We start from the raw sequence: 26,395 nt of genomic DNA on the forward strand, positions 1-26,395 counted from the left end.
GTCAATTTAGCTGATAATACATGTGTACTTTTACTCAAGTGAGATTTTGAATGCAGGACTTAAACCTGTAATTAAGTATTTTGAGAAAAATGTATTGGTACTTTTACACAAGTAAAGCATCTGAATACTTCCTCAAACACTGATAATGTTATGTTAACAACAACAGAGTGAGACAGTGAATTTCCCCATGGGGATTAATAAAGTATGTATTCATCTTTAGCCGCTGGGAGCGCTGTGGTGCACACGGCATTGTTTCTGCTGCAGTGGGTCCCTCTCAGCTTTGTCGGCAGGGTGCTGACAGTTGCCTAGTGACGAAAAACTATCCGCTGCTGATTTCCTGCGTTCAAAACCTCATAGCTGGCACTGACCTAGTGCGAAGTTTTACCAACATATTTCACAGGTTTATCTCGCCTGTGCAGCTGGGGTATTGGACGAAATAAAACCCTTATTGTTCCCGGACATGTTGTGTAATGTCTTCAGCGTTTCTGGTCGCGTTATGAAGATTTTCCTGAAGAACAATGAATAATTATGTCTTCATCAGGGTCGTCGGGAAAGGCAGCTATGGGGAGGTGAACTTGGTGAAAAACAAAACAGACCGAAAACAGGTGAGAAATGAAGTGTGCTTGTGGAATCCAATACCGCCAACCACCATTTAAATAAGCTACGTAGCTTTAATTTTTGGTGCTGCTAAAAACCGTCACCAGGCCTGACTCTACAAAGACTCAGCTAAGCCTCAACTAGCTTAAAGTTAGCTAAAGTATGCTAAAACATAACATGTGTTTACGCTCTTTTACGTTATGTTTGATATTTACAAACACAACAACAACAACAACCGTCAGATGTCATATAATGTATGTTGTTATTTATTACAGGACAATAACACTCAGTATGACAGCTGTCTCAAGTCTTTGTTTCTAATCCTTTACAGTCCTTAAAGGATTTCTGATAACAACAATTTTTCTTATCATAACCCATCTAACTTAAACGTTAGCTGGATGATTATTTTCCTGACCATGATGAGGACTGTTATCCCCCTCTTGTAATCGACGTTTGTAGTTGAAAACTAGGCTATAAAACAATTACAAAAATCCTTGGTGTATTGCTCTCTTGACCTTTTGCCAAAACTTGACATGATGTACTGTAAATGAGAACTGAAGGTGATGTTAGTTAATTTAGCAATCTGATTTGAAATGCTTTAGTTTTCCCACCTTATGGTAACTTTTCATATTTTATGCCAGGCATTTTGGTTCCTAAAAGTGTAAAAAAATACTGTACTTTCCATAGCTCCCATCCATCTGGGACAGTCATTTTGCCTTTTCTTTCTTCAACAGTATGTTATTAAGAAGCTGAATTTAACCACATCGTCGAAGCGGGAGCGGCGTTCTGCAGAGCAGGAGGCACAGCTTCTGTCCGAGCTGCGACATCCTAACATCGTGACGTACAGGGAGTCCTGGGAAGGAGATGACTGCCTGCTCTACATTGCCATGGGTTTCTGTGAAGGCGGTGACCTTTACCACCGTCTCAAACAGCAGAAGGGTGAACTGTTACCTGAGAGGCAGGTGGTGGAGTGGTTTGTCCAGATAGCCATGGCTCTCCAGGTACTTATGATCATGCAAGGTCAGATATAATTTGTTTTAGTACGGGACATCTGAAGTCACTGTTGTGGTTATTCTTTTGCAGTACTTGCATGAGAGGAACATTCTTCACCGGGACCTTAAAACACAAAACATCTTCCTGACGAAGACCAACATCATCAAAGTTGGGGACCTTGGCATTGCAAGAGTGTTAGAGAACCAGAATGACATGGCCAGCACACTCATAGGGACCCCTTACTACATGAGTCCAGAGCTCTTCTCTAATAAACCCTATAACCACAAGGTAATATGGTTGTCTGTGTTTACTCTGTGTAGGTAATTTGTGAATTGTCAAAGTAATGCTTTACAAATGGATGTTATTTGTTTCTTTAGTCAGATGTATGGGCCCTGGGCTGCTGTGTGTATGAAATGTCCACACTGAAACATGCCTTCAATGCCAAGGACATGAACTCACTGGTTTATCGCATTGTAGAAGGAAAGGTAGGTTTCATGTTTTTAATGTATTATTTTATCTCAGTTATACAGCACATTATTTTTTGAATGTTAATAATAGTAATAATCTTGAAGTATGATTTATGGCACAACAGATTCCCAACGATTTACAACATTTCCCTCTGTTTTTATCATCAGCTGCCACAGATGCCCAGCAGGTATGATCCCCAGCTGGGAGACCTGATCAAGAGCATGCTGTGTAAGAGACCTGAAGACAGGCCTGATGTCAAACTGATCCTCCGGCAGCCCTACATCAAACGACAAATTGCCATGTTCCTCGAGGCCACTAAAGAGTGGGTGGCAATGACAGCAGACTGCCCAATTGTTATTTCTAATGTCTTAAAAGCGGTTCATTGTATGCACATTTTGCTAAACATCTTCTAGAACTATTTTCTACTTCAGTCAGATATATGTTTTATTATTTAGCCCTGAGCAGAATATAATATTTTCTTACATGTTTGTGTTTAATTTGGTTCCGAACAGAAAAACTGCCAAGTCAAGAAAGAAAGCTGTAGAGGGCATCGGTGATTGTAGACCCAACAGTGGACCTTCTGTGGTGTCATCTCAGCCAAAACCTGAGAAAAGTCCCCAGCATGCACCTCCAGCCAGGGCCAAACGGGTGATTGATTCGAGAATTGCAATTAACACAGACAATTGAACTATGAAATTCAAATATTTTAGATTATTCCCACAGTTTTTCAACCACTTATTGAATTACTGTGTTGTCATGTATTGAATTGTATCCCATAATTGTGTTATACCTCCTACATCATATAATAGATTAATAGAAACATGCAGGTATACACAACAAGGAGGTGTCAGTATGAGGAGGAACTTTGTGATAGGAATAGCAGCCTGTCATTTCCAATAGCATGCTTTATTGCAAACTAGAATACCGCAAGTTTTTGATATCAAATGCTTGTTCATGGAATTTGTCTGCTTAGATATACTATTGTCATGGACTCTATTGCATTTGCTCAACTTTGTGTGATTTTATCCTGACTGTGACAGAATCTAGCAGATTGCTCTAATAACTTTACTTGTAATGTCAGACAAGGAATTCTCAGTGTTTATACGTCTTTTGTTTCTTTCTCTTTCATTTTAGAAAGATGAGAAATCACAACAACCCAAAGTTTGGAACGGCGTCGCAGATCGCTCTCCGGTCCGAAAACCTCCATCACCCAAACCCTCTTCCCCTGACGCTCTCATTGCATCCATGGCAACCATCAGCAACATCAATATTGATGTCCAACGTCAGGAGGATGAGGACGTAATGAAGAGACAAGTGCAGGGTCCCCCATCCGTTGTGACTCATCCCCGTATAGGTAATGAACCTGTGACTCACAGTGTGCACAGCCAGGGAAGAGGGAAACCAGATCCCTCCCCACCTCCTTCCCCTGCTAAACCCCCTCTGAAGTCTGTATCAGGTGTTAGCAGTCAGGGAGTAAAAGAGAGGAGGGCAGCCAATGGATTGTTGGATAATCATCGACAGGCAACGCCAAACCCTGCCGATACATTTTCTGTGTGTGAGGAGAAACATATGTCAGGTGTGGATAATAAGGAGGATACCATGGAGTTACTTAAAGAGGCTGACATGCAGAGCCCAAAGCTGGAAGCGGAGAGAGAGGAGGCTCTTTCTACACCCGAGAGGAGATCTGCACACAAAACAAATAAAGAAAACTTTGGAGTTGTTGTTGTGGAAGTTAATATGGACGATAAAAGTGACACCATCACCCTGCTCAAGGGAGCGCCGACCAAACACAATACCCCTGACATACAAGTAGGTGCTCTTGTTAATATATAGTATATTTGCTGTTTTTCTCATGAATAATTCTTGTCCATTTTTCTAATATGTGTTATGTATGTCATTTGTGTTTGTAGGAAAGCTTAGAATCTACTGAAAAGCTATTAGAGCCGTTCCCTCCAACACTGGTGAGCATTACATTTCTTGCTCTCTTTTAAAGCCCTTAAGCTGACTGTGTGACAATGCTGTGCAAGCTCCCAGATGTGGGAAGTTATTGCTGTTGATTTTTGCCACTGACTAAAGAGGGTTATTGTGTCTCTTTAGGAGCCTGTTCGGGAAGAATCTCCCTTACCAGCCAGTAAGCTGGGTCAGACCCCTCAGTACCCAACTCCCCTGTTCCTCTCATCAGAACCGTCTGTGTCACAGCAGCACAGAGGCAGGGACATTAGATGGACACATGGGGATCAGGAAAAGGTAAAGATATATAAATGCAAGGATTGTTCAACTGTGGATTAAAACACAAGATATCTCACAGCATGTCTGTTAGAGGATTCCTGAGGCCAGTGCCCCTTGGGACAACATTTGTAAACATAAAGAAAAGTTTCCCCCATAAAATATACTGTTTTCTAAAACTGACAATCATATTTGAAATAGCCTCTTTAATAAATACAGTAGATTTCTCTGCAGTTCCAACCAGTTAATATGACAAACGTAAGACTTAAAATAACAAAACAATCAACGCTAATTTATCTTAATTACACTTTCATTTATTATTTTTTTGCCTCCTGTAAGTCCAAGGTGGCTGCTCCGAGACCTTTACCTCCACCTCCTGTTAAGAGCACAGCCGTGAAGATAACGAAGAGGAGCAGGAGGAGCACAGAGAGCAAGAAATCCAGTGTAGCTGCAACCTCCAGCTCAGTGAGCTCCTCTAAGGACGGATTCCTGCCGCTGCCACAGGTGAGAGTTATTCTCCACTTGTGCACTGTAACGTATAAAAGCTCAAAGGAGTACCAAACTAAATTAAAACGTTGTTATTGCCCTGATTATTGTTGTGACTTTGATACATTGGTTATATATATAAATGCAGTTTAATAATCATTTGTAAATTGTACTATCAGGATCGTCCTCTCACTGCCAGAGAGAGGAGAAGACTGAGGCAGTCCCAGGAGGTTTCCAGCCATACAGGTAGCTAATGGTGATTTCCTGAAACCCAAACACAAAAATCATAGTAAAAAAGAGTCAAATACTAACTTTCCTGTCGTTTCTACAGACGTTAGTGCTGTTAGAAGGGCATCTTATGATGTCACTTCTACCAAGGAGGAGCACCAAAAGCACTCTGTATACCAGATCTGTTTCAGCCTCTTTCACTGAGATCAACTGTAAGGTATTGACACACCATCTTTCTGGATGACGATTAGAATGGGGAAAAAAGGCTGCGTGTGCCCTCGTGAGGCTAATATTATAGTTTTACTGTGATTTTAAAACAGAAGTGTTTGTGAAATGTCCGCCACAATAGAGGGATGTGTTTTATTACAGCAGGATAAGTTACCGGAGCAAAGGTCAGATGAAGACGAGTGCAGCTCATCCACAAGTTCCACAGAACGCTTGGAGGGAGACTGCAGGGAAAGGTAAGAGCATACGGCTCTTCATTAAAAAAAATCTCTAAAAAGACATATTACATATAAATATGTAAACATATTTGCCTTTTAACATTGTATAACATTGATTCATGGTTAATCTGCAGGAAGACTGATTCAAGTGACATGCAGGATTTAGTCCACATGATGACCCAAACTTTGGGAATGGATATTGGAGACGGTGTGATCGAGGTGGACAAAGGGGGATTTAGCTCTACCTCGTTGCCTGAATTCAAACTGAACAGAAAGTACAGAGACACCCTGGTGCTTCATGGGAAGGCTCGAGAGGATGCGGAGAACTTGTCACTCGGTGAAATACCAATAGGTAAGACATTTCGATCAAACACAATTTTTTTTTATCATTAAGGCATTCTGTAGATTCTTTGTGTTTAACCAGCTTCTCTGTAAAGGCTCGTCGTCCGGTCCAGCCAAGATCAGGAGAGCCATAGAGCAGCTGAGAACAGATGTGGTGAAGGGCCTGGGGGTCAAGCTGCTGGATAGAGTCCTGGAAATCATGGAGGTGGAGGACGACACCAAACGAGAGGTATGATTTTAAAGAAATCACATCAAATCATAGGTATGAGGGTTTAATGAAAAATATACCCCAGAAAAGTCCCAAAGATGGAAGAGCGTTGTACAAGATACATACAGAAACAGATTTATGATGCATTGGTGAGGTCAATGCATTCATTTTCTTTGTGTTAAGAGTCCCGATATCCATAAACTGACTTCTTAGTTCAAATTGGTTTTATATTTAAGATCATATTGTATGATATTCTGTCCATATCACACCTTAGAAAACAATAACTTGTCCATGGACAGTGTAATCAGTTTGTCTGAGACGTCAAGCCAGGTAATCCAGCGGTCCTTTGTTTCCAAAATGATAAATTAGCATCCTTTTTTCTCACTGCAGCTGTGCCTTCGTGATCAGATGGGAGATGAGAAGTACCAAGCTTATGCTGTGATGGTGAGGCAGCTGAAATTCTTTGAGGATATTGCCATCAGGGTTTAGAGGAAATTCCTGAATACAACAGAGAATAATGGGAGAAATATTTCAGCTTTCAACTCTGTTACTGTTGTTCCTGAATATGAATTGTTGCCTGCCCAAACAACAAGCTTTTGCATTGATGCTTGTAGATTTGTCATTGAGTTTCCACAATGCAGCTGCTCAAGTGTGAGCAATGTTTTGTTACTAACTATGTCAAGTTCTTTTACCTCATTTTTAAAAACAGAATTCTTAATTCCTGCTGTAATTTGCAGAATGTCTATGCAGATGTTGAGTCATGTTAAAGCACTCTTTGTTTTTCTACTTTCTGTAGTGGATACTCGTTTATTTATAATCCATCTAGAATTTCAATAATTGTTTCACTATGCTGTTCCTTAGAACACTAGATCTCCCTGTTCTCGCTGTATTCTATTTTCTTGAACACAACATAATGTAATGTAGATGTATTGTAGATATTAACATTTGAATCTTTTTCTAATAAATTCAAAAATGTGATATTTTGTTTTAAATGTCAAGAACCACAATAAACCAAATTGTTCATTTAAAGTGACAAATAAAGAAAGACACTAATTAAAAGTGCATCGTTCTGTACAATAACACACTCAATACAGGTAGAAAAATACACATGAAACATCCATTTATAAAACAGAGAATCAGATGTTTATTATTTGGACAGTATTTCATTATTGACTGAAAAACACTGTAACAATGTTTCCATCCTCAATGTTTCAGATGTGGACTGTAAAACAAAATTCCAAATGTTTTCTGATATAAAGGATGTATTAACCGCCGGGCAGGAAAGCTCTGAGTTATTTATGCTTCTTCTTCTTGAGGGTTTCCTGAGGTTTTTGGCTTGGCTCCCCGCTGGTCTCTGGTATAGCTGGCTGCCATGGCAGAGGATTCTGTCTGTACATAGGCCATGGAGGCAGCGTCAACTACAGTCAAGGACAGAAAAATATATTATGTAATGTTGGCTGTTTTTATGCCCCCCTAAAAGTACACACAGTATGAGACAAGGCAGCCAACAATCAGGTTGAGGTTATTTACTTGTACCCGTAGGTAGATTTGGTTTGCAGTTAAAAGAAAAGGTATCTATTGCGACACATTGCTACAAACAGCAAGGAATGTGTCTAATTGTCCTATATTGCGTTGTCTGGTTTTAACAGAAACATGTTAAATAATTTTGAGTGCATAACATCGCATTTATATGTCCTTGCTTTGCAAAAAGAAAGTGGTGAAAGATTCTTACCACACAGGATACAGCAAACCCAGCCAAGACGATGTACACTGTCCATCCAAACTGTTCAATGATCAAACCATACACAAATCCAATCACCTGGAAAGAGGACAAAAATACATGAGTGAAAAATAATATGAATAGAATTTCAGTGGGAATCCTTAAATTGCTAGTTTGCATGTGTCATAGTTAGTTACCGCTGAGATGAGAATTATTCCTTGGAAAATCTGTTCAGCCAGTTTCTGGCCTTTATAATCCTGTAACACCAGGGAGGGGAAAACATCATTTAGGCAACATTTATCAAGCATCAAACAATGTTTTTACAGGATCAGGACAAGTAAGGATATACAAGACCATCATAATTTAAACAGATATGTTGTTTAGTATTTGAGTACAAATGATATTCAGAGAAAAGTATACATATATCTTAAGAACTGGAATGGGAAGCACTAAACCTGGTTTGATAAGCCCATTATCATTATTTTAAAGGAAAATACAGTAACACAAGATTTAAGACAAACATTTAACTTGCACTACATCTATTGCTCAAGTAATTTTCTTATAGCATCATAACAAGCTTGTTGACGTCTTTGTACTCTTGCTTTCGTTAGATTAACCTTAAATGTGCAGCAAAAACTGGTGACCAATATTCTCTTAAAAGAACCCAAAATTCCAAAGATCAGTACAGATTGAGACAAGGGAGTTAGTGGGTCCACCACTGTAGAATAAATAACCGACAAAACTTGAGAGTTGCTTAATAGCGTTGTTTAGCTGTTTAGCACAATGGATCAGAGACATTGGATGGTCGGTGAACATATATTTGGAAGGATGTAACAACGTTTTCTAGCAGCTGCTATCAATGCACTGGTTAGCTAGGAATATTTTTCACCGTTAGCTTGATACAAAAGCATGAATTAATAACTTGCAAAATAATATCTCTACACGTCAAAAAGGATAAACATTTCTTACCATGTGGGACGGTATGGATTTGAATATAGACAGCATATTTTCACAGTAAATTAAAGCACAAACGGAGAAAATATGGTGCAAACCAAACCGAAGTAGATGACTTCCGGTTTGAAGAATATACGTCGTGTTGTTAAGGACCCATCCGGGTACTTCTCATAGTACTTCTGGGTGTTGTAATATTTATTAAACAATAATTAAAACATTGTAGTATCAATATTTATGTAGTATGAATGAAAAGGCAATCAAAACGAATTGTGTATATAACAAATATTTCATCTGAAATATGAAACTGTTTTTTTCTTCTTTTTTTCTTTTATGTTTTTTTTTATCACTTTATATGCCTGCCCCTGACGTCTGCTTTTTTAAATACAAATTATATGATGTTCATATAAGTTCTTGAACAAATAAAGGAATACAAATATAGAAAATCATCCTGAATGTCTGCGCAGCTTCACAGATCTATAACAAACGGGGATTGGCTAAAGTGTGGCGCGTTGTTAACACAATTGATTTGCTGTTAGTGAAAAGCTTTGCCTGCCTAAATTACCTTTGTAAATATGTCTCATGACTTAAAACTATGCATGTTTAATTATACAATGTCTAACTTGTATCCCATGTCGTACAATAGTATCAACACGTAACATTACATTTAAAATTAGTTTTGTAAGTACTAGAAAAAGCAAGCTTATTCATGTTTACAATCAGGCAAACGCAGGGGCACCTATTACTATGTGCATCTGCGCTGGCGAACAAACCTGTTGCTGTTGAGTTGGCAGTTTGGCTTCAGCGTGTATTACTTCTACTGTCTTCTCTTCTTAAAAAAAAGAAAAGAAAAACCTTTACCTCCACTGGATACATTTTAAATTTAAGCAAAAGAGGACACCGCTTAAAAGCTACTAGTTGGCTGACGGTCCCGGTGTGTTTGTACACAACGCATCGGTGCAGCAGCAATTCGGGTTCATCTCAGTCCTCATTAGCCAGCTAATGCATCCTGGGCTGCACTCAGATCTACTCTGAGGTTTTATACATTTCTTTTATTTTTTGGCCGTTTTCATGACAATGAGGAGAGGTGAGTCAGTGTAGGGGAAGCATGTTGTGTGAGAATGAAAAACAATAAAGAAATGAACACAGAGGCAAACTGGCTACCACATTTACCACACTGCCACTGTTTAATTGAGTTATGCACCACAGCTATCATTAACATCAGCTAATCTGTTTTTCAGTAAACGTGATCATCCTTTTGCTGCTTGCTGTTGCCTTCCTGATCGTAGTTGAACGAAACCTCCTCAACCTAAGTGACATTTTACATTTGGAAAATCCAGGTATGTCTATTTTGTATTTGGTGAAGTGTATGCAGATCAGCTTTGTAGCTTTGCCTCATAATATCAGGTATGTTTTTGTTTGAAAATCTTCTCAAACGTATTCAGTGCATCAAAATAAAACCATAGTAGTTTGTAAAATACAAAATGTGTCTTTTTTTCTGCAGATGCAGGGATAGTTCTTCCCTTTGAATCTGAGGTGTCCTCAGACCTTAGACTAGAGACTGTGAGGACAGGAGAGGAGATCCCTGTCCTCATCACCGCTGCTGAGGAGAGACTGGGGGCTGTGGTTGCTGCCATGAACAGTGTCTACCAGAACAGTAAAGCCAATGTTGTGTTCACCATAGTGACTCTGAATGACACAGTGGATCACTTAAAGTAAGACCATGGCACTTGCTACCTGCATCCCTTTATATTGGCTTGGGCAGAAGTCTTTAGTTAAAAAATTGTAAAAAAATAAATAATCATTGTCTTACATTACCTTTTCTTCCTTGTCAACAGTGAGTGGCTTGGAAAGACACGGCTTAAAAATGTTAAATATAAGATTGTTATTTTCAAGCCTGAGCTCCTCAAAGGGAAAATATCCAAAGATCATCAGAAGCTGGAAGCTGTCAAACCGGTAAGCCAATGGAAGGTTTTATCACTGTTGTTACTGTGAATATTTGTCACTTACAAACATTGTTATTGTTCTATTTTTCAGTTGACTTTTGCCAGATTTTATCTACCAGCATACCTACCCTGAGGCAGATAAAGCTATCTATTTGGATGATGATATTATTGTACAAGGTAAGACACCACCTGTAAAGTTGCTGTAAAGGACTATTTTACAGCCACTTTTAATTCAGGAAATTAGGTTTTAATGCAACAATTACGAGCATTAACTGTAGTAACTATACATGCCAAAGCAGTAAGAAAAATACCCTCTGTAAACAAATTAAGTGTCATTTTGCTGTTGTTCTGTATCTCAGGGGACATTCAGGAGCTTTATGAAAGCAACCTCAAACCAGGACACGCAGCTGCCTTTTCTGATGACTGTGATTCAGCATCTTCTAAGGGCTTTGTTCGAGGGGCTGGAAATCAGGTGGGCCATCTCTTGGAGTCCTAGAGTTTTTGCAGTTGTGTAAAAAGATTCAAAGAGTATCACTATGTGAAATGTGATTATTGATTATTTAAGGTATTTTCTCCAAAAGAATAACTATATAGGTTTCCTGGATTTCAAAAAAGACGCTATCAAGAATCTTGGCATGAGGGCCAACACATGCTCCTTCAACCCCGGGGTCATCATTGCCAACCTGACGGAGTGGAGGAACCAGAACATCACCCAGCAGCTGGAGCACTGGATGGAACTGAACACACGGTACGTTACTCACACAGGTGAAAGGATGGCTGAATTAAAGACTAGTGGATTCTTTCTGTTTATATTAGGCTCATTTTATTTCGTTTCCTCAGGGAGGATCTGTACACTAACTCACTGGCAGAGAGTATCACCACCCCCCCACTCCTCCTTGTTTTCTACAAACGCCACTCCATGATCGACCCAATGTGGCACGTCAGGCACCTTGGTAAGATTTGCTTATTCACTGATAGGATACTAGAACATTTTCTCAATGAAGCACAGGTTCTAGATCAAATGTTACACAAAAACAATTCCAATTGTTATTTTCTGTAAGGTTTGTGTTATACTCCCATCTATCATATTGTCCTCTGGGAATGTAACAATAGCTTGAGGACAGAAAATGCGCTGGTATTTCTGAATTGTGTCTTTTTAAACGGCTCTTCTTTTAACTTAATTGTAGTCCCATGCCACATACTGTATGTCACTACAAGATGCAAAGACTTGTCAGCCCCAGGGAAAGATTTCTAAATGATGGAGTCCACCTACTCTAAAAAAGATTATTTAATTTGATAAAGAAAAAATGTATTTGGTAGATTTTTGTCTGGAAAAACAGTGGAATCTTTTTCAGTAACTTATCTACTGTCTATCTGTTTTATTTATTTTAATCATATTATGAAGCCAGTTTAGGGAATGGAATAATATCCCGAGTTAAGTGTATCACAACACTGGGCATATGAGTAAACACCCAAGACTTGTGCTTGAGAAGCTTTTTAAAGACATTTTTCAGCAGATAAGACAGTGGCATCCATCTTCCCCTATAATTCTTGAAAACTATTTGTACTTTCCAAAATGTTGAGCTAATCCTTTAACCTACATTTTAAGGCAGTTTTCTGTGGTATAAGGATCTGGTCAGTTTAATTATACTGCAAACTGCAGCTCGTTTCTTTCTTTAGGACGTTTTCAGGTTAAAATCTTTTGGACACAAAATACAATCAACAGTATTGACATTGTTATATTATATTTTTATATGATGACAAAAACGTGTTTTTTCAGGTTCTACAGGTGCTGGAAACCGTTACTCCCCACAGTTTGTGAGAGCTGCCAAACTCCTCCACTGGAATGGACACTACAAGCCCTGGGGGAGAACATCCTCCTTTTCTGATGTGTGGGACAAGTGGTTCATACCAGACCCCACAGGAAAATTTAATCCAGTGCGTAAAAATGCAGAGGAATAGACTGAAAAATTGTTTTTAAGGAATTTCTGAGCAGCCAAGCCCGCCCTGTCCCGGCATGATCACACCTTGCAATAACTCAGGACTATATAAGGCTTTTTCACTTACCAACTCTGCTCCTTCTGTCAAACATGTGGACCTGTTCTCTCACCTTGCACACTTTTCTTTTTTTTTATACTCATTGCATCTTATAACTACTTAGAGCACACAAATACTGCCCTTTTTGGTCCAGAAACCCAGTGCCCTTGAGATTGCCCTTGATTAATCCCTGACATCAGTAATGACATTTGCAAAGAAAACTATGTATAACTGAGGCAGTCCCAAGGAATGATGGTGTAAGGAGGTTTGTTTACATGCAGCTTTGTAGCAATTTATTATTCATGTGGATACCTCAATTCAATATTTCCTATGGATAATTTGTTTTAAAATGAATTCCATTAATAAGATCCTTTTAATAGTAGATCTGTTGTATGTGGCTTTTCAAACATTCATTCTATCCCCCTCTTTATAATATTCTTAAATATTAATTTAGTGCTAAGTTGCACTGTTTTGATTCTTCCCACCTATCAATTAGGACTTCCATAAATGAACACTAATTCTGTACTGTATTGCCTCACACACTTTTGGTTTTATACGACCTTATATGCAGACCACTAACCAAATGTTACCATGCATTGTAGTATCCTGTTGGGATTTTTATACACGTTGAAAAGCGTTTGCCAAGCTGGTGTAAATATTTGTCACCCTTTGTATAGAACGTGAAATAAACTTACATTTTTATCATTTAAATGTTTTCTTTTAGATTTTGTTAATTTTAAGATCATACTATGATTTTTTTGCATTACTTCCTAGAAAGGGGTATGATATAGGGGTCACAAGAAGAATGGAGTTCAAAGGGTACAACAGCATGAAAATGCTATAAGATAAGATGTACCTTTATTAATCCCCGTGGGGAAATTCAGTAGTTAAAGCAGCAACAGAATAAGAAGGGTTAGGGTTAGGCGATATGGTAAATTCTGGGTTTTGAATAAGATGCAAATGATAGTTTTGTAAAGGGTTTATTACATTTATAGGACATTGTCTATATACATTATTTTGCATGACAATTGCTAATGACCTCTAGACATTGTAGATCTTTCACCATCATCTGGACGGAGAGGTCAGTGGATAATTTCATGACCACTACACCATAATGACAGTAGATAAAGTCCATTTGATAGGCACTGATTTGTACTCAACTGAAAGAGGTCTAGTATAAAAAGGTTAGTCGTCTGGAAACTGTCCCAAGTTCTCCCAGATTCAGAAATTGAAGAAAGGACAAAGACACAACCGAGTAGTCAAATCCACTTAAGTTTAAAATGATTCAGAAATCTACTTTGCTTGACATATGGTCAAGGGCACCCTGACCTTCCCTGTTGAGCAGACTTTCCATTAAACATTGAAGTTACTTAAAAAATATTTAGTGGGATTTGCAATATTTTGATTCTTCCCACCTATGAATTATAACTTCTATAAATGAACACTAATTCTGTATTGTATTGCCTCACAGGTTGAATTTATTCATTATAGAGCCTTATATCCCCTTGATTTGTTTACATGTTGAAAAGCATTTGCCTTGCTGTTGTAAATATTTATCGTGTGTAGTAAAAGTCATTTGAATTCATTTTTATCATTCAGGATTAGCCATTTGCAGCTCATGCTATGTTTTTAGTAATACTTCCTGAAAAGGGTAATTAAAAACAAGTCACAAGGAGAACGCAGCATGATTCTGCTATATAGTATGTTCAAGGTTTTGGAAGACAGACAGTGATAAATTATTTCGGCTTTGTAAAGGGTTTATTACATTTATAGTACATAGTCTATATACAATATTTAGCACACATTATTACAAATGACCTCTGGACTTCTAAGACAATATCTGGGAGAGCAAGTCTGGATATTTTCATGTCCATTTTCTGGGCAGTTATTAGTCCTAGACAACTGAAAGACGTCAAGGGTAAAAAAGGTCGGTCCTCGCCTGGACATTGTCCCAATGTCGTCCAGATTCAGAATTTGAAGAAAGGGCAAAACCACTTAAACTTCAAATTCATTCTGAATCAACTTTGCCTGACAGGATGGGGTCAAAGGCACCTCGACAGTCCCTCTTGCAGTCAGCTTGTCCTTGAATGCCAACATGTCAAGGTCTCCATCTCATCCACACCAAGAAGGCAAAGCTCATTTAAAATCTGTGTTGAAGTCATAGGCGTCTCCTGCTGTTGAGAGGCTGATATCAATGGGGACAGACTCGAACTGCACACGGCCTGGGTTTCCTGGAAGACAAGGTAAGCCATAAACATAATGCGTGGAGATCTTTTGGTAATAAATATATTCATTGTTAAACCAGAACTTACTTTTAATAGGAGGCTCATCGGCTTTTGTTTCATTCGCCTCCTCTGGAGTCTGTTCAGGCTGTAAGAAAAGCAGATAGTTAAAAGTAAAGTCCAAAAAACCTCAGGATGCACAGAAAAGTCCTGACAGCAGGATCAGAGTTGGATTAGAAGTCTTCATATTATTCAGACTTGCGTTTTTTGTCCTCATTTCCAGGAGACCAGACAGCTAACACAACTAAAACGCAGCAGTGTATTCTGGCAGTTTCTAAAAGAAAAAACTAAATCACTTCTATAGTTACCTGATTATTCTCAACAATCTGCTCTGCTCTCTCTGAAACTGCATCAGCAGGTTTTTCTTCAGAGACGTCGTCGATACTCAGTAGGCCGGCAGTCGGACCTTTAGAGGTGAACCCTATACTGCCGGCTTGGCTTGGGAATTTCACATCTGAAAAAAAAGCAAATAGTTGTTTTCAACACCACAGGCAGAGGTGACTGTTTTATAGCTACAGTACACGGATGGTCTACCTATTATTTTTAATGCCCAATACCTTTCAGAGTTTCCTCATTGCCTGTTTTTAGAATATTAGAGCCCAGCCGTTCTGCATCTCAGCCACAACAGCAGCGGACATGTAGTCTGGGAGGGTGTGGTTCTCCGATGCTTTACAGTGATAGCTTAGCTTAGCTCTGAGGAAACAACAAAACAAAGACAGGGCTCTGTGAGATGGACATACAGTAGCACTCCCTTCTCTGCATTAAAATAGTTGTCATTATGCTCGACAGTGTTGGGATCAGCGTTGGATTAGAAGTCTTCATATTATTCAGACTTGCGTTTTTGTCCTCATTTCCACACTGATGCAATATATCATCCTTCAGCAAACAAAAACTCACCCTGTCCAGTCAGCGAGGAAAGCCGTGGCTGCCTGTTCTGTGTTAGGGATTCCACCCTTCTGAAGGAATCCACGCTTTTTGGCGAACAACGTCAAAAACTCCAAGGAGTTTCTGAAGTCAGGGATATTATACTGAAGCATGATCTGAAACCATGAGGTAACTGAAATTAATAAAGTCCCTTGACTGGAAAACAGCATGCATGTGAGAAATAACAGCATTTATGTATTGGAAAATAAATCTTTATTTTGTTCACAAACACACTACACATCAGCTCCGTTTACATGACAGAGCCACTGAATTGAGTGGTAAGTGTTTTACTTTTGGAGGCTATAACCAGTTATAACAGCACTGCACAGGCTTTTCAACCTTCTCAGTCCTCCAGAGTACAATAATGTATAAAAACAAAATGTTTGTTCAAAAATAAATGTCTCCAGTGATGGGAATGCTTATTACCTGGCTATGGTCACATTGTTTGAGCAGAGTCCGGACCGCCTCCAGCACACTGACCTCACCCTCCTCCACCTGCAGGCTCCTCAGAGCCATGGAGGCTGGCGGGTTGGACGGTGCTGCCATGACTCCAGGGCTGTCTATTAGCTTCATGTTCTTCTGGATGCTCACCTCCTGCATTGATCTGAGGGGGTGGGAACAGGAAATACACTCAGTTAATTACAACTTTGTACATAAGACCACATTAACGCAGTACATGTTTGCAATTTATAGTTCTGCTGAATAGGCACGGTGATACTAATCCCAGAGAAATAAACTTTAGTTGTGTTAGCATTATGAGCTTGTCACTCACTTTGTGAGGCCTCTCGTGACTCCAGCATTGCATGCGAGGAGCCCCTTCATACTGTTGATGAGACTGCTTTTCCCCACATTTGGAAAACCTGAAGGCAAAAAGGATATTGCGTCACATAAGCATTCAGATCAGGCACTTTGAGAAAATGTAAAGAAATTAACATGGCTATAATCAGTTAAGCCTATTTATACCACAGATCTAAATACGCCATTTTTATTGTGCTTACCCACTACGCCCACTTTGAGTGAAGACTCAGTCTCTGTTTTAGCAGCATAACTAATCAGGAATTCAGCGAGACACCCGTTTCCACAGCAGGCTGCTGCTCGGGATCTGTCCAGGATTTCATTGGAGGCTACTATCCTGCTCTTCCTGGCTCGCTAATGACACACAAAAAAAAGAAATACTTTTAAGTACCATCAACAAGTTGTCTTTGCGTTTCCATTTGCTGAAGCAGTCAGTGAAAACAACAGCATGCATGTATTGGAAAATATATCTTTGTTTTGTTCACAAACGCACTACACATCAGCTCTGTTTATATGACAGAGCCACTGAATTGAGTGATTAGTGTTTTACTTTTGGAGGCTATAACCAGTTACAACAGCACTGCACAGGCTGTTCAACCTTCTCAGTCCTCCAGAAAACAATAAGGTATTAAAACAAAATTAGCAGCAGTTTGTTCTAAACCCCTCATACATCTGCATTGCCATTCATTTAAATTCTGACAATAGAAATTATAAATGCTGCAAAAAAAGTTGATTTCAGCAAATATGTGCAAGTTAAAAGAGTAGATGTACTACTTTAACTAGTATTGGTAAATGCATCCGAAAGCTAACCTGTTTCCAAAATAATTTTCAACTGGGATCAACCACTGCAAATCTAAACAGGTGTTATTGATCACAAATGTGTAAAATGTTACCCCTTACCACTGTTTTGTGCTGGATCTGTGTTGATGCTTTGAACGCCACAACTGGAAACTCCAGCTGTAAGCACTGTATCCACTTCTCCACATTTTCTTTTGGTACCAGATCTACAACAAAAGATTATTAAAAGACAACATTTAGGGTCCAGACAAGCCATCATTCGTTTAAATCCACAATAGAGCACAAACCACTCGTCAGTGTGCATGTCTCGACTTTAAATGAAATTGCAGCATCTAATGGCCATTTACCTATTTTGCTTAAAACCAATAGGAGTTTCTTGTTGCCTTCCCTCTGCAGCACTGCCTCTTCTAGCTGTGGACATCTGCACCCCAGTGGATCACGTGCATCAAGGACTTCTATTATGACATCAGATGCATCTATTACCTGAAAGGGAGATCTGGCTAAAGATTATCAGGTCAAAACCTTTTTTCTACAGTAAAAAACAATGCCTGGATCCTGAAGTCTTACCTTATTTAATTCAGAACAGAGGTACTGTTTTGTGCCCTTGAATGGGCTGGGCTGTATCTCTGGCTGTTTTTCAACCACTTCCTATGAAAAGAAAAAACACCCAAAACAATAAAATTAGGTGAACGTTATTAAAGTGGTTAAATGTGTTACTGAATAAATATGTTTGTGTATTTACCTTCAGAGGCTTCTTGGCTGTGGGTTCTGTTTGTTTTTCTCCGGTCTGTTTCTCCCTTTTTCTCTTCTGGGCCCGCTGAACTTTTTTAGCTTGTTTTTTTCTCTCTTTTATTTCTTCAATCTTTAAGAAAGAAATTATTTTAATTAAATACAACATCTTTAAATTATATTTAAAGAATGTGAACACCTGAAGGGTACACTTACAAATACTGGTTAAGCATTAGTTGAAGTGTATGTATTCCATGTAATTGTTTCATGTCACATTGATATTGTATATTGGCCAATATTCTGTTTATTGTGAATATAGTATGCACGATGCCCACCTCCTGCCTCCTCTGCTCGGCCTCGCGGAGGACCTCCTCTTTGAAGGGAGCGCTGTTGGGCACGCCGGGATCTTTCTTCGGCCGTTTGCTCGGTCCTCCGTTCTTTTTCAACTCTTTTCTTAGTTTTCTGGTGTGATCCCGGACCTAAACACAAAACAAAATGTAACTAAATTCCTTTTTTTAAATGTACACGAGTTAGAAATGAGAGTAGCATTAAGGTTAGCAGTCTCGTTCACATAGGCCTCATGGTCTAAAAAAGCTGCCACCTCTATCTTTAAATTAAAGTCAGACACTTACCTTTTTCTGTATTTTATAGCGTTTGGAGCATGACACCCGCTTACTTGCTTTCTTTAACTCTGAAAACAAAAAAATAGTTAAATGTCGGTCAGTGAACATTACCTTAAAACGAGGCTAAAGCAGACTGGCAAACGTTGTTTTTTGCAAACAACACAGATAGTTTATCAGCTGGGAGAATCAACCAAATCCTACAGAATTAGCAGGTTGTTTTTGAATAAGCTTACATATATATTTAACATCGCTATCAGTGCGCACTTACTTGGTCGCTTCATGGTGGAGATGCGGATCTGCCAATGTGCCTTTTCTGCTGCTCACACGTGGAGCAGTGCGCAAGTTTGACGCTACGTAATTTCCGCTTTTGTCAGCGCAACTGTACTTGTCCCGCCGCCTGGCGAGCAGGAGTACAAGTGTTCCAGCGTTAAGCGTTTAACCATGTTAATCATTTCAGAGACAGATCTTTTTAAAAATAAATTAAGAACAAAAACATACTTCAACATGTATTTTTCATTGTTTGTTTGTTTTTTGTGCTGTTTTTTTTATTGTACGTTGTTTTGTTTGCTATTTTTTAGGTCACTAAAAAAGATAGGGCTACTAAGCAAAATTCTAAATAGCCTGCATATTGTGTGAACACAAAACAAGAATAAAACCAAAAAAAAATGTAATCAAATCCAAGCAAGACTTCCAGATCATGGCATCGCTTTAACAAAATAATTAATTATTGATAAAAAAAAATAATCTATAACTTAAATGTTAATCTATAACTTAAATGTACTCATTTCAATGTGTGTTCTTATTTATTTTTCATCAGACTCAGGAAATTGTGCATTGCTGAATAGATGTTTCACTTTTAATGCATCAAATATAAAGAGGAAATATACAGGTTAATGTACAGCAAAAGTAGCGGTAACATTAAAAAATCGCGTATTTTCCACATTTTTTAATTGGCTACATCAGTTGCTATTCAATATTGCATAGGTGTTAATTGTTTTTTTCAAGTGTGATGATTTGTATTTGAAACGTCTTTTATTTCTCAGATAGAACTTTTTCAAAATAGGATATAAAATGCTTTGTTTGGGCTTCGTGTATCAGAGCTGGTTCAAAGCGGGTGCTTGCACTGGGAGGAGAACCACAGCAGTGATAACCATCTGTTAAGATTATTATAATATTAAAAGGCCCATGTGAATACTTTTGACAGGTTAAATAATAACATAGACTTATTGAAAAAGGACTTTTGATGTTCAACTACTATTTCAAGCCACATGTCAACAAGTTCCTATTATAAGGGCATAGTGCATTAGTATAAAACATAATACGTTGTTCACAACACAAGGGTACTTTTCAAGTTACGGCGATAGCAGCAGGTGTAAGACCATATTCAGTGAACTAAGTACTGTTACGTTACCCCCACTCAAAGTCACAACTAACCCAAATCAGTCGACTCTACAACACCGAAATATAGCACAATCAGTGGGGACACAGCATGGATGGGTCAGAGACAATCTTGGGGGTACGATGAAGAAGGAGCAAACGAAGAAGACATAACTCCGGGTCACGTGATTGGGTCGAGCATCTTTTTTGGTCCATTTTGGAGAACAGCGAGGGCTCCGTTCAACCCAAGAAAATGACCAAACTGCAGTTTTTAAACGTCTTTTTGACTGAGCGTCTTATGCTTGCTGCACAGGAGATATATAAATCTGTCGAGGATACGATTTTGGAATACCAGGAGGAGATAGCTATCAGGGAGCGGGAGAACGACCATTTGAGACGCAGGCTGCGAGACGCTGGGATCGAAATATGGCCAGGTTAGCTCCGCAGAAAGCTAACAGTGCAGTTGCGCCCCTTTATGTACTGTCTGCCAAGTCTTGTGGTGGCATTTGGTAGTAAAATTAAAATGACCACCTACAGAATAAATGTCACAACACACCAAATACTATCAGAAGGATGTTGACTCACTTCCAAACAAGTTAACTTTATCCAGCTAGTTGACTTTAGCTGCTGTTGTTGTGGAGCGGCTAGCGCGTAGCAACCTTTGTTCGTTAGCAACCAGCTAGGTTAGCCGACATGGTTTAGCATTTAGCTAAAACTGCATACTAGTGTGCGTTTATACGTAGTCTGTGTGCTCATTCATGATTTATTTCAAAGATACAACTGCACACAACGGCACACAATAATCACTTGTTGTGTCACAGTGTTTGTTTTTGTTTACTCCAACATAGTACAACTCTAACCACACAGTAAACTTATGGCTGAAACTGCTGCAAGTGTTGCCCAAGGTGCCATTGTTTAGTGTAAATACGCCAATCACTTTTACGTTTAGATCATTTGTACAAAATGTTTACTGACATCTGTCTTTTGTTTGAGAAGTTTTAAATATCACAGTTACATCCTCTGTGTAATAATGGTACACAACCGTTACAAAGTGTTTCCCCGGTATTTCCCCGGACTGTTTTGTATAAGACTTAAACATTAAACACATTAAATGATAAAGTATTGCTTAGCCCATGATTTTGTAGCTTAATTGATAATTGATCCAGGAGACTACACAATATGCTGGGGCAAACACTAATACTGTACTCTTTCTTGGGCAGCTTAGTTAGAACTAAGAAATGTTGTTTCACCACTGTTACAGATTTCAATGGGACATTTCTGTTCAAAGTTTAAATATTCTTAACTATCACATAATGTTGGAAACTGGATCAAAAATTTCAAAGAAAACATAGAATCATACACCTATAAAGGACCAGGTCTGTAAATATATTTGTTTTGTTTTGTTGTTGTTTAAGTTAACAAGGTAGTAAGTTCAGCTCAGCATTTTTGATTTAAAAATGTTTGTTGTGAATGGGTGGTTTACCAGAAGCAATGAAGTGGATATTTTCATCTGTGCCTTTTCCTTGTGTTGTGTTCTCAGATCGTCCCTCCATGGCACTGTTGGAAGAGGAGGATGGTGAGCATCCTCGTCGTGAGTGGAGTCCCAGCATGGGACATGAAGAGCGCATCCCAATTCAGATTAAGGATAAAAGGGATCTCCGAGCCAACCAAGGAGATGATCAGCTTCGTGGCCATGGCTCTTGCAGCACACCAGAGAACATGTTTACTCCTCCACGTGTTGGAAATGAATATCCCCAGGAAGGCCCCCACACATCCAACCTTCCTCAGAGTCAAGGTGTGGAGAACAGGGAGAGGGATCCTGCATCTCGGGGGTCCTCCAGACATGTGAAGGTGGAAAGTGGAGGAGCTCACAGAGGCTCTACTTCTTCCAATAGCGGCGCCCAGCCACTCGCACCAGTCAACCCAAACTGCTCAAATGAGAACAACATTGACATTATTGGGGTAGACAATGGAGGACAGATGGTTGGTGCTAAGGGAAATGGAACTGGCGCTAACAGAGGGCAGGCCTCTCACATGCGCAATCAAGGAGCCAATGCCGTAGAATGCCCTCATCAAAAATCTCCCCTACAAGGCAACATGTCTTCCTTTAGTTGCAAGGTGTGTGGTGAGGCGTTTAGTCATGTTGGCCATTTGCATGTGCATGTACAAGTGCACACTCGAGAAAAACCTTACCGCTGTGGAGTATGTGGAAAATGCTGCAGCTCCTCTGGCAGACTCCAGGAGCACCAGCGTAGTCACACGGGAGAAAAACCATTCCGCTGCCAGATTTGTGGAAAGGGTTTCACACAGATGGCTCACTTAAAGGTACACATGAGAATCCATACTGGGGAGAAGCCATACAGTTGCCCAGTGTGTGGCAAATGCTTCAGCCGCTCTGACAAAATCAAAAGGCATCTCCAGACCCATAGCCGCGAGGGAACGTATTTTTCAGGGCAATGATGTTAGAGTGTTTATCCAGTTTGTGACTCCTATTGATAAGGGATACTTACCTACAAAAAGCTAAAATCGCTGCCAATAAAAAAAGGCTTTTTTCTTCCTACTTTTTAAGAACTAGGGATTCTGCAATTCTTACTAAAGGTTTCTTATCTAACACTTCTCCAAACCATATTCCCTCAATACAAGTTGTATTACCCAGTTTAGTATCTCATCTACTTAATTATTTTATCTGTAACTGGAGTATAACACCTCTAAAAACAGAGTTGAGTTATTAGCTAGACTTTTCTGAGTTGTGTAGACTTTCCTTAGTCATAATTAGCATGATGAAGTCTTCCACTATGCCTTGAAACTGATATGCATTAAGAAATGCAACAATGTTTAACACGGTCATGGCTTAATACTAACCAGTCATTTCATGTTCATCAGTCTACAGTTGAGTTTTAAATCTGCTGATTTGACATCTTTCTTGTAATACTTATTTTAGGTCCTAAAATGAGAAGTCAGTACATGGAATGATCCCCATTTTCTCAATTAATAGAGAACTAATGACTTGACAAATGTAACCTGTGTGTCATCTGGTTAAGACTAAAACTGCCAGTAGTTTTTTTTATGTAGCAATTAAACAATGACACTAAATTCAGGTGAACAAAAGGCCACTGAAATGCAGCTGGAAACTGTGGACTTGAATGAATTACACAAGAAGTCTGACCTTGCACTTACCTCCTTTCTTAGTCATTATTTGAACTTGTTGAGTGCTGTTACATTGTTGCAGAGCAAAACACTGCCATCTCACATTGTCAGTTCTTCATGTGGTCCATTGAAATATGGATCGATCTATTGTGAGACGGCACCACTATTTTATGAAATGTGATATTTTGTAAAATACCACCAAATCTTCCATTATTTTGGATTCTCTGGTGTTTTTGTTTTTTTTGATGCGCACTATTGCATCTGTCTAAGACGGTGCTGAAATTCACTCTATAATAGGGCCGTACAGTGTTAGCTGAACTTTCTGTTGTTCTTCAGGGGTCTCAGTCTGCAAAATGTTTTATGTTCACCTGTGTTTCCACCTCAATGTTCATTCACATGGGAGGTATTTATTGAAGCTGCCTTGGTTGATTTTCCGACGAGATGATTGGTTTGTCATGGAATCACACACTTCCACTGCCCACCTTGGACTGATACTTTTTTACCCTACAGTCTCCTCTCTCCTCTCAGGACTAATGCTGCATTCATAACATGAGGGCATACCAGAAATACTAATGTCTGATTTGAAACAGCTTTTTCAAAAGTCAGAAACTCAGGGTTTGTGAGTTTTCTCATGGAATCTGTCCCGGCTTGTTGCAGAAAAATAGAAATTTGCATCTGAAAGTCCTGCAAGAAGAGGAACTGAATAAAATGTGACAATACCTTCAGAGTGTGTCAGCTCAGTCGTTTCACTGGGTCGCACACCAGTGAACCCTTAATGCGTGATGAATGCAGCATGAGACAACTACAGCACGTCCTCACAGCCGACCAGCAACCCTACACTCACAGTCTTCTCGGGAACACCTATGCTCCCCCTGCACACACTAATGTACAGTGTTGTCTCATGACGTATTAAATGTTATTTTTTAATAAACTAGCAATTGAATATCCATTGTTTGTGTCTTGTATTATATGCAAACAGAGACAATGTGAAATGGTACAGTACCTACTTGATATACAGAGGAAAACCTGGAGTCTCTTCTGGGGTATACAGTCAGACTTTGGTTATTTTTGTCTATTTAGAAAAATGACTGGTGTTAGTTGTAGCATTAACGATGCCCCACTTAGTTGAGACAGTGAGCCAGTATCCATCATATCATAATGACTTACTGGGACACTTGAATAAAACAGAGCCATTGTATGTGTTTTTCCCTGTGACCAAATAATTTAAACTGCAGTGAGTTAAGTCCATTGGAAATTAGCTATACTTTCTGTTAGCAAAGTATAATCTCCAATGGAGAGTATCTTTAAAAGTAGCTTTCACTACTAATGAGCTGCTGCTGATGATGTCCCTCTGCAAAATATTTGGTTTAAAAAACAAAAACAAAGGTGCTTTAGGAGGAAATTCAGGTGATTAGGTGGTTAGTTTTACCTTGGTTAGTTAATGTCCAATGATCTCACAACCCAAACAAACATTGTGTCATCACAAGGTGGCCAAAATCTGATCAGCTAATTCTCAGACAGGTAAATATATAGATGGATCATGACAAAAACAGACAGAATCTTATACACTTTCCGAATGTCTTAACACATAGGGGACACAAACGTAGGTATAAAAGACATGAAAAAGTGGATTTTGCATAACAGGTGACCTTTAACTATAAATTATACCGCTCTGCATAAAACACAGTGATGTACAAACCACATAAAATCCTCAGACCCATTATGTGCTCCCAGCCAGTACATTATTTTCACTAGCAGTGCATAAAAAAGATCCACAACTTATGTGTCTGCAGTAACAGCATTGCAGCACCAGATGGGGTGGTTCCCATGTCAATGTTTTCCATGAGTGAACTTGCCAATTCTTTTTTTGAAATTGCCTCCTTCTTGGGCACATTTTCTGGAATGTAACTTTATTTATTTATCTGACTGATTAAATTAAACTGGTAAAATCGAGATGAGTGGCTCTCCATCTTAATTAACACCCCCAAAAAAATAAAGAAATATAACTTGAATTAGCATTTGGCATCAATAGGTAATATAATAAGCCTTGTGAATTCAGCCAATATACTCGTAATAAATTCACAGTCTTCTGCTACATGTAAATGTATTTGGTTGTGTGTAACCTTTTGCTGGAACAGGTTTTAACACTTGGCAGCTTCCAAGCTTAACATCTGAGAAGAGAGTGGATCCATGAGAGAGACTGAATGCCTTAACAAGCTTTATACACCAGTCAATCATGCAGAATGAATGAAAAATGATCACAATGACATCTTCATGATGTCTTTTGAGATATAGTGTATTACTCAGTCCTGTGATATTACACAAGAGATGGCAGGAAATCCCTGAATCTGGTCAAAAATATTGTGTAGATTGCTGCATTCACAAGTCAGTTTACTCAGTCCTGTGATATTAATCATGGTCATAACAATGTATTCTTCTATGTCGAAAATAAAGATGGATTGAGCTGAATGACGGAGACTTAGCAGGACTCACTTGGACATCGCCTTGTGATTTGCTGTGAGATGGCTTGTCTGTTCAAGGTGCTGGCAGGCAGGAAATGGTGGCTGCAGACGACAGGAAGAGCCAGGAGGTCCAATACTATGAAACCAGAGACTAAGGGTATGAGAGCAGTTCATTTGCAGCATTTCATTTGTTCATATCAAATGTCAGTAGCTGTCAAACAGTAGTTATTAAGATTAACATCCCTTGTAGGTGAATCAATCTGACCATCCAATGTACCAAACGTTCTACTCTGTTATTGTCTATTACCATTGTATCAGTACGATGTGTTATCAGCCTTCAAAATCAGATGCTTATGTGTTATGAGATTCATAGGACAATTATACATCATCTATTCACGTAAAATTGTTCTCCCCGTATAGTTGTGTTTGATTTTTTAAATACAATGATTTAAAGTCAAAAAATGTAATTATATTTCGAGTGAGTTTTAGCTCGGGGCTTTTCAGTCCATAATTATAAACTGTTGTGTAATTGACACCAAGAAAATATGATTCAATTTAAAATAATTAAAAATATGTCTTCTCCCTTAAGCTATGGATATCTAGCAGAAGCCAT

The 26,395-nt window shown here is 39.0% G+C and overlaps 5 protein-coding genes and 3 non-coding genes across 8 annotated transcripts; 3 read left to right on the forward strand and 5 right to left on the reverse strand.

Annotated features, from left to right (window-relative positions):
• The first annotated feature begins 319 nt into the window (after window positions 1-319).
• Window positions 320-6,969, forward strand: nek4 (NIMA-related kinase 4). The gene is given in 17 exon segments (XM_063910341.1): window positions 320-605; window positions 1,332-1,598; window positions 1,681-1,878; window positions 1,968-2,075; window positions 2,226-2,380; window positions 2,571-2,706; window positions 3,193-3,867; window positions 3,969-4,019; window positions 4,156-4,305; window positions 4,624-4,788; window positions 4,950-5,016; window positions 5,102-5,160; window positions 5,162-5,215; window positions 5,368-5,459; window positions 5,576-5,793; window positions 5,879-6,012; window positions 6,382-6,969. Coding segments are annotated over 17 exon segments (2,715 nt in total). The 5' UTR covers window positions 320-518; the 3' UTR covers window positions 6,481-6,969.
• A 142-nt stretch (window positions 6,970-7,111) lies between these two features.
• spcs1 (signal peptidase complex subunit 1) lies at window positions 7,112-8,836 on the reverse strand. Its single transcript, XM_063910344.1, has 4 exons — window positions 8,681-8,836; window positions 7,909-7,968; window positions 7,724-7,810; window positions 7,112-7,409 (listed from the first exon to the last, which is right to left on the reverse strand). Exons 1-4 carry the CDS (start codon window positions 8,714-8,716, stop codon window positions 7,284-7,286), a joined length of 309 nt encoding a protein of 102 aa, XP_063766414.1. The 5' UTR covers window positions 8,717-8,836; the 3' UTR covers window positions 7,112-7,283.
• Window positions 8,837-9,399: 563 nt separating this feature from the next.
• Window positions 9,400-13,356, forward strand: glt8d1 (glycosyltransferase 8 domain containing 1). The gene is given in 10 exon segments (XM_063910343.1): window positions 9,400-9,749; window positions 9,904-10,002; window positions 10,167-10,377; window positions 10,501-10,618; window positions 10,700-10,735; window positions 10,737-10,785; window positions 10,968-11,080; window positions 11,190-11,356; window positions 11,449-11,561; window positions 12,389-13,356. Coding segments are annotated over 10 exon segments (1,104 nt in total). The 5' UTR covers window positions 9,400-9,733; the 3' UTR covers window positions 12,571-13,356.
• A 253-nt stretch (window positions 13,357-13,609) lies between these two features.
• On the reverse strand, window positions 13,610-19,158 carry gnl3 (G protein nucleolar 3). The gene is given in 16 exon segments (XM_063910342.1): window positions 13,610-14,876; window positions 14,958-15,015; window positions 15,236-15,381; window positions 15,485-15,526; window positions 15,529-15,620; window positions 15,825-15,967; window positions 16,278-16,455; window positions 16,624-16,711; window positions 16,850-17,000; window positions 17,547-17,650; window positions 17,792-17,927; window positions 18,012-18,092; window positions 18,187-18,306; window positions 18,509-18,652; window positions 18,806-18,864; window positions 19,065-19,158. Coding segments are annotated over 16 exon segments (1,650 nt in total). The 5' UTR covers window positions 19,078-19,158; the 3' UTR covers window positions 13,610-14,781.
• On the reverse strand, window positions 15,712-15,783 carry LOC134883642 (small nucleolar RNA SNORD19). Its single transcript, XR_010168304.1, has one exon. It is a non-coding gene; the product is annotated as a small nucleolar RNA SNORD19 (small nucleolar RNA).
• On the reverse strand, window positions 16,067-16,205 carry LOC134883645 (small nucleolar RNA SNORA47). Its single transcript, XR_010168307.1, has one exon. It is a non-coding gene; the product is annotated as a small nucleolar RNA SNORA47 (small nucleolar RNA).
• Window positions 17,121-17,259, reverse strand: LOC134883644 (small nucleolar RNA SNORA47). The gene has a single exon (XR_010168306.1). It is a non-coding gene; the product is annotated as a small nucleolar RNA SNORA47 (small nucleolar RNA).
• Window positions 19,159-20,244: 1,086 nt separating the features above from the next.
• Window positions 20,245-24,247, forward strand: LOC134882275 (zinc finger protein 768-like). Its single transcript, XM_063909900.1, has 2 exons — window positions 20,245-20,607; window positions 21,714-24,247. Exons 1-2 carry the CDS (start codon window positions 20,427-20,429, stop codon window positions 22,631-22,633), a joined length of 1,101 nt encoding a protein of 366 aa, XP_063765970.1. The 5' UTR covers window positions 20,245-20,426; the 3' UTR covers window positions 22,634-24,247.
• Window positions 24,248-26,395: the final 2,148 nt, after the last annotated feature.

The sequence above is a fragment of the Eleginops maclovinus genome, chromosome 20 (genome assembly GCF_036324505.1).
Source record: "Eleginops maclovinus isolate JMC-PN-2008 ecotype Puerto Natales chromosome 20, JC_Emac_rtc_rv5, whole genome shotgun sequence".
NCBI classification, from domain to species: domain Eukaryota; kingdom Metazoa; phylum Chordata; class Actinopteri; order Perciformes; family Eleginopidae; genus Eleginops; species Eleginops maclovinus.

What these genes read in the sequence shown, in the direction of transcription:
- spcs1 (XM_063910344.1), bottom strand. Translation starts at nt 8,716, where the DNA reads ATGCTGTCTATATTCAAATCCATACCGTCCCACATG. An exon ending in GAATAATTCTCATCTCAGCG is followed by an intron (nt 7,811 to 7,908) that starts GTAACTAACTAT and finishes TCCTCTTTCCAG; the next exon opens with GTGATTGGATTTGTGTATGG. An exon ending in GGTTTGCTGTATCCTGTGTG is followed by an intron (nt 7,410 to 7,723) that starts GTAAGAATCTTT and finishes CCTTGACTGTAG; the next exon opens with TTGACGCTGCCTCCATGGCC.
- LOC134882275 (XM_063909900.1), top strand. Translation starts at nt 20,427, where the DNA reads ATGACCAAACTGCAGTTTTTAAACGTCTTTTTGACTGAGCGTCTTATG. An exon ending in TGGGATCGAAATATGGCCAG is followed by an intron (nt 20,608 to 21,713) that starts GTTAGCTCCGCA and finishes TTGTGTTCTCAG; the next exon opens with ATCGTCCCTCCATGGCACTG.